This window comes from Galeopterus variegatus, unplaced genomic scaffold (assembly GCF_000696425.1).
Source record: "Galeopterus variegatus unplaced genomic scaffold, G_variegatus-3.0.2 Scaffold10502, whole genome shotgun sequence".
NCBI lineage: Eukaryota > Metazoa > Chordata > Mammalia > Dermoptera > Cynocephalidae > Galeopterus > Galeopterus variegatus.
In genome coordinates, this window is record NW_007736613.1 from 52,678 (window position 1) to 60,327 (window position 7,650).

A 7,650-nucleotide genomic window follows, 5' to 3' on the forward strand; every position below is an offset into this window, starting at 1 on the left:
GTATGCACTAATTTTGTCTAGTTTGGAAAATTATTTCAACCAAAGTATATTAAATAATTACATATATGAATCATACTAAATTATATATGTGCAAACATGATCTTAATTCCAAAGTAGCTGAAAAATCCAACTGAAGAGAGAGAACACACCTTTGACAAACCAATGAGGATGCAGGGTAGCAGGTACCATCTGCCAAAAGGGTGAAGTAAGTAATAAGAGCTACAGGTGGGAAAGATCACCATACATTGCTGCAGTGAAGCCCTTAAGGAGGTAGGAATTGACTAGAGATCTAAAGACAGGTAGGACTGTGCTGTAGCCTTCAAACACAATGTGTGTGGCGTGATCACAGGTGTTTGGTGGAGCAAAGGGGTGAGTAGCGAGTTTGATATCATAAATGACAATGGGCACAACAGTTTGGCTGAAATCAACTATTCCTGCTGTTGGATATGTGGTAGGAGAGACAGATAAGGACCAGATTGTGTAATCTTAAAACCTGTAGTTTCTAATACATATTTTCTTCTTCATTAGCCTGTAAAATTCTTAAGTTAGCAATTTTGTCTTATTTCATTCAAGCAGAGACCTATAATTGTATGTTGACAAAAGATAGAAGGAATGGAGAGAGAGAAGGGGGGAGAGGATGAAGGAGAGAAGAAAGGGACAAAAGGAAGGAGGGAGCAAGAGAGAAGGGGAGGGAGGGAGATGAAGAAAAAAGGAAAGAGAGAATAGTTATACATTTAATCCTATTGGATCCTACTATTATGATATTAATTTTAAAAAGATAATTATTTGGTCTCACAATCAGGATGTCCACTGTCTCCTGATAGATATGTCTACTAGAACAACGTAATATGGCACCTAGAAGAAGAAAGAAAAAGATAAATAGTAATAATAATAATAATAATAATAATATGGCACCTACAACATACCATCTAATTCTTTCTGAGGTAGTTCGCAAAGCCTACACAGAAGACATGATTTCAGTAAGCTCTTAAAGACATATATGATCTTAACAGATAAGAAGGGTAGGCCATTCTAGGTAGAGAATGAGAGCCTATGCAACAGCACAGTGAAAACAAAGATAGTTGATTTGATGAATCATAAGAAGCTTGCTGTGACTGGTATGTGTTTAAAGAACTAGGTTTTGACCAGACTGTAAAATTTGGACTTGATCTTGTTGTGCAGTGTTATGTCATTTAAAGCTCTGTGTGCTCTTGGCAATATCCCCAGAACCCATTCCCTCACCACCTACCCAAGCCTTGTAGCTTCAACAATCTGCCTAAGCAACCAGTAGTACTAATTATTTAATGCTTTGTACCCTTGTTTATATAAGTCTCCAGAGAAAGCAAAACTGAGGTCAAACCTCATTTCTGAACTAACATTTCATACAGCTGAGTATATTCACTAATTTGACCGCATCTCTTATAATTCCTCAAATTTCTACTCGACTAAATTCATAGTCCATAATCAGTAAAATCCCCTGTATGCTCAACTTCTTCTCTCATGTTTCTCTTTATCATCTTTATCTCTAAAATTTGAATTTCCTAAAGCTATCCTTGGATGTCTTCTCTCTGTTCAGTCCCTGGTGATCTCATCTGACCTTATGAATTTAAACACTATTTATAAATTGAGCACTTTCAAATTTAGATTACTTATTGCATCCTCTCCCCTGATGGAGTTCATATATTGTACTACCAACTCAGTATCTCCATTTGGACACCTGAGCTTCTCAAATTTAACATGTCAATGCCTCCCACCCCCAAGTATGCAACACACACCACCACCACCTAACCTAACCACTACCACCAGCAGTCTTCCCAGTAAATCATAAGCTTATTTTTCTGTTACTCAGATTAAAAAACTTATTCTTGACCACTGTCTTTATCTCACACTCCACATCTAGTCTAGTAGCAAATCCTGTTAGTTCTACCACCAAAATTCAGGCAAAATATAGCTATTCTCTCCCTAATACCTTTTTTGGCAAAGACATTATTCATTTACCTCTATTTTTGGAAGAGCCCTAAAAATTTTCTTTTTTTCCTCCCAATCCCATTTGACAGTCCATTTCAAAGCCATCAGAATAATCATGGCACTTATATGCTCAAAATTCTCTAGTCATTTCCCACCTCACTCTCAGTAAATGCCAAAGACTTTTAAATGGTTTAACAGGACTTTCAGGTCTACCCTTCCTGAATCCTGCAATCATACTTTTCTAAATCCATCCCCTACATATCTTTCTCCTTACACTCTCCAACACAGCCACACCAGACCCTCTCCCTCACCAGATATATTTCCACTAAAGGGCATTTGCACTTGCTGTTCCTTCCACCTGACATACCTTTTTCTAAGATATTCCCACGTTTTACACCCTTCTTTCCATAGATCTTTGCTCAAATCTCACTTTATTGGAAAGCCCCTCCATGACTTCCCTATTTTTTCCTCCCAAACTACATGCTGTATTCCTATATGCTCTATTTTGGTTATTGTTTATCTTTTCCACTAGATGGCAAATCACATGAGGGCAGGAAATTTGTCAGTTCATGGCTGTATCTTAGATGTCTGACACACAAGAGGTACTTAATGCATTTGTTGTGGAAATGATGAACAAATGGATAATTAATTCAATAAGAAACTATTGAATATTTTTAAGCAAAGCATTTATTTGATTGTGCATGTATTTTAAAATGATATGTCTAGCAGAGGAATGTGTGGAGAAGATACTGATGCTGCTAAAATAGTTCAGGAAAAAGGTGAAAATGGCCTAGAATAGGGAGAATAGAAAGGACAGACATGAGAAACATCATAAAGGCGACATTGACAGAAAAAAGAAGGGTGAATCAAGTAAGAGGTCAAGCACTGGCCACTGAGAGGGGGGAAAACAGCAATAGAAAATCTAGAGGGGCACATTTAGACATTTATAACAATATAAAAGTTACAATCATTAAAACAAAATTAAGCGCTTAGATGAGCATTTAAGGGCTATATGACAACTCCTATCTTCATAAATTTATAGACCAAAACTTATAATGCCAATCTGAGAAAACTATCAGCAGCACAAGTAATTGTGCCAATACCAAGCCAATAATTAGGTTGTTAACTTTCCTTTTTAAGGTGATGATCTTTTAATTCAATCTTTCTTCTTCATCTGTATGTTCTTCAACCCTCATAGAATACTGGAAATTCTTCACTTTCTGCTTAAATAAAAACCTTCAATTATTTTTAAAACTGGATATTATTTCTACTTTGCATTTTGAAGTGATAGCTATATGGCTGGTCATGATTTTAACATTCCCATAAATTTGCAAAGATTTAGGATTAATGAATGCCAGGGAATATAGATAAATTTTTATTGATTTATGCTGTTTACATTTTCATTACAAGGGGAAAATTCAGGCATATTTTACTCTCATGTCTAATAACATTTAATAAAAATATATTCATCAGTTTGCCCTTTTCAAAAAGCCATTAAACTTGATTTATTGAGTATTGATATTATTGGCATATGCCTACCCTCTGAGTAACCCTTTTTTGATTTTTAGGAAAGATTAGCAGAAGAAATTGAAAAGCTGAGATCTGAACTTGACCAATTGAAAATGAGAACTGGCTCTTTAATTGAACCCACAATATCAAGGTAACATTAAATCAAAAGCTTATCTATAGTTCACTAAAGACCAATATGAATTTCTTTATGTTCCATATCTCCTCAACAAAAATAAATAAGTACCTCCAATTGCTCAATAGTCATTTTGAATCTTTCCTGGTTTACATGTCTACATTCAAAAATAACTTTCTAATTTAGAAATCCTTTTTAAAGATATTCAATAAAACTTTAAATTTTTACCTTTTGTAATGGTTATTTAGTTATCTAGATAGAAATATATGAAAGGAATCTTTAATGAAGAAACTGAACTGTATATAAGAACTGTGTATACATTTCATTCCAAGAGGAGGCATCAGCGCTTTTTGTCACGTGTTCAATACAGAAATTGAACTCTACATGAAATTTTTTCTATATGTGTTTAATGCGGAGCAGATAATATGTCTAACATTAATGTGGCTGAACACGTCTTTTTAATTATGGCCACGTAACATCTACCTATTTTGTTAAAGTAGTTGCAAATAAAGATGGAAGGAGAAATTACACACGTAAAAGAAATTCAAATAAATTTAGCACTACTCATCTACTTTGGCTCACTACCTCATCTTAAAGGAAAGAAGCAATGGGAGGACTGTTTACTCGATATATATATGGATGGATGGATAGGTAGGTAGACAGATAAGCATAGATAGATACATAGAAAGATCTATATGTTAATAATTCACTTACAATTTTCTTTTGTGCATAAGGCCTTTTATTTAATGTTAAGAAACCCAGATGGATTCACTCATTTAATCATATACTTAATAAGCAACATAGAATAATAGCAGCTGTTTGAAATTTTCAACCACCACAGGCTTGTAGACAAATTCCATTTTTCTTTGTCTCATGTTTATCTTAAGAATGTAAAGTCCACTAGGGCAGGAATTTGTGTCTGTTTTGATAGGTACTTAAAAAACTACCTGGCATATAGTTTACTCTCAATAAATATTGTTGAAAGAATGAATGAATATCTGGGAAAACATTTTTTGAATACTCAGGTTAAAATCCAAATAAAAAATATTCTAAAGGATTTTATGCTTTTTTCAATATAAGCCTAAATAAAAACAATATCCAATGTTTTGAGTATTTCTGTTTTCAGTTTAGTATGAGAGATACAGTTCTGAGAAACACCTAAAGGACTTTTAAATATGTAAGTCATTAATTTAGAAAATCATGCTTATTTTTGAAATTCTTAAATTCTTATTCATATATCTGAACTGAAATTATCATTTCAGTAGCATGCATTCACATGGTAATGATGATGATGATAATGATGAAGGAGATGGAGAAGAAGAGCTGATAAAATATCAAAGGAGTAAATAAATTGAATAAGCATTAACTAATCAACAAGTTAAATATAGTCTAATAGCCTTACTAAGATTCTAGTTTTATATACTTTGACATACATATATATAAATAGTATTTTTCTGATTATCTCGCAAACTTGCTTTGCAGATCAAATGAGACAAATGAGCAAAGTGGGTTTTAGAAACAGTAAATTATATCAAAAGTATAAAGTGTTGTAGGAATTTTTAAGATAACNACTAATCAACAAGTTAAATATAGTCTAATAGCCTTACTAAGATTCTAGTTTTATATACTTTTACATACATATATATATAAATAGTATTTTTCTGATTATCTCGCAAACTTGCTTTGCAGATCAAATGAGACAAATGAGCAAAGGGGGTTTTAGAAACAGTAAATTATATCAAAAGTATAAAGTGTTGTAGGAATTTTTAAGATAACTAAACTGATGGAATTTGTAATAAGTTACAGAATAAAAGAATGTTTATTACACAGCAATTATTTCATGAACACGCATGCTTCTAAGAGCACATAACTTAAAAAAAAGAAAGAAAGAAAAAGGAAAACAATAAAGAAAAGAGAAGATGTATGAGAACTCAGTCTACTAGATTTCAATCTAACAGGTAGGGAGGTGAGAAGAGGTGACTGAGGTTCGTGGATATCAGCACGTAATATCCTCTGCCAGGATCTCATCTGAGAAGAAACTAAATGAGTTCCAGACTGGAAAGAGAAGGTTGGACTTGGTTCATCACTGAAGAAAGGTTAGGATCTGGGTAACTGGTAGTTACCTAGGTAACAATAGAGGATGTCCCAGTGAGCAGAGGAATGGATAACAGGTTTTCTCTAAGAAAATTCATACCTCATTTATCTATGGAAGTTCTTAATGAGATTATATCCAAGAATCACAGGAAATTCAGGCAGAGATACTACACAGTTCATTGTTTAAAGGAACCAATGACTGTTTTGTAACTTGACCTTTAAAAACCCCTAACAATATTGTACAGCTAAAATAATTTAAAAATTCAATTAATGTGGAAATATTGCCTCTGTTTTCTCTTACAAAACTAGTTTGGGGCTGGTTGGTTAGCTCAATTTGGTTACAGCTGGGTGTCGAAATACCAAGGACAAGGGTTCACAGATCCCAAATAGGCCAGCTGTCAGACAAACAAACAACAACAAAACCCCAACTAACTCAGAGAACTAAAAAAAGGAGGGATGTGAGCAGTAACTTCTTTGGATGAAGCATAAGCAACAGACACTTCTAAGATTAGTGTTGACTGAATTCCTTTGTTCTCTCAAGATCTATTACACAATTTCTGCTTGCCAGAAATGGTTGCATTGGAGATACAGTGGTGACGAAGAACACGTTTCTGATGGAAAATACGGGAATACTAGTTGGAGGACTGTTATGATAGAGGGAATGCAAGGAGCTAGAATAGTATATGGCAATAGGACTTTAAGCTGAGACCTTAAGAATGTTAATCACGTAAATGTGCTAATTGACTGTTTCCAGCAGAAAGAACAGCATGTTCAAAGGCTCAGAAGCAAAACAAAGTGTGAATTATAGATGGAATTGAAAGCCAGTACAGCTAGATGGAAAGTAAGGCAGAGAACAGTTAAAAGTGAAGCTGGAAAGTAGGAAGAGCCCAGATTGTAGAGAGCCTTGTAAGGACACTGAAGAATTTTATCAGGGCATTGAAGTGACCAGATCTGTGTTTTGTTTTATGTTTTTATAAATGAGTTCAGACATAAAACAACAAGAAAACATTACTCCTAGGAAGATGAATTATAATGTTAGAAACTCCACTTTGATCCCCAAAGGGACATTAATGTAAGCAGCCACAGGCAAAGGGGACCTAGACTGTTCTGAGCTAGATAGTTTGGGACTGTATTACAACCAATTTCATTCATACATTATCTTATCAGATATTTACGAGGTGCTTACTATGTGCCACGTACACCTCCCTGAGCATAGAATGGTGACTAAAATCTCATCTTTGCCTTCATGAAACTTAGAGCTTCTGACAAATAGATAAAGGCTGAGAATTGTGCCATTTATGAATATGACCTGATTTTTATATATAACTTCTCCACAATAAAAGCAATTTACTTAATTAAATCTCAAGTCATTGCTATAAGAACAAGAGCTGTCATCTATTCAGGGGATGATTCCTTAGTTCATTTTCTCTAATGTCCTATTTGGCAAAACAAGTTCTCTGTTAAGATAGGTCAATGTCTTGCACTGTTGCAAACACCCAGACCTCACCTAACCTTTTTAATTTTGCTGAATATTTGGAAATGTTTGCTTTTGCTCACAAAAAGAACTAAGGGAGACAGTACAGATGATCAGCAGTAGACCCAAGTTCAACAGAAAGCACATCTTTAAATAATTTCCTACTGATGATGAATTTGTTATTTCATTTTATAGGACAGCATGATGTTGCTGTTATTATCATCATCATTATTGCAGCAATAAACCAAATTTGCTGTAAATCTATATATAAATAATATGCCTGGAGAAAGCTTTTCTGCACTTTGATTACAGTGTAATTTATTACCATGTTTATTGAAAACCAGTGTGATGATATTTTCCAATTGGAATTTTCCAACTGTTTAGTCTTTAAGCAGATTGCAGAATCAAATATGGTTATCAAAAAATTTTTGTTCATCTTTTTGGAGCAATGTCTTATCGAAAGCCAAAAAAA

The 7,650-nt window shown here is 34.0% G+C and overlaps 1 protein-coding gene across 1 annotated transcript in view; it reads left to right on the forward strand.

Moving 5' to 3' along the window:
* LOC103610029 (liprin-alpha-2-like) overlaps positions 1–7,650 on the forward strand; it is a gene marked incomplete at its 3' end in the record, with an annotated part of 39,192 nt that overhangs the window by 27,550 nt on the left and 3,992 nt on the right. The window contains 1 exon segment of the mRNA XM_008594267.1: positions 3,537–3,628. Within this exon segment, the coding sequence (XP_008592489.1) occupies positions 3,537–3,628 (92 nt within the window).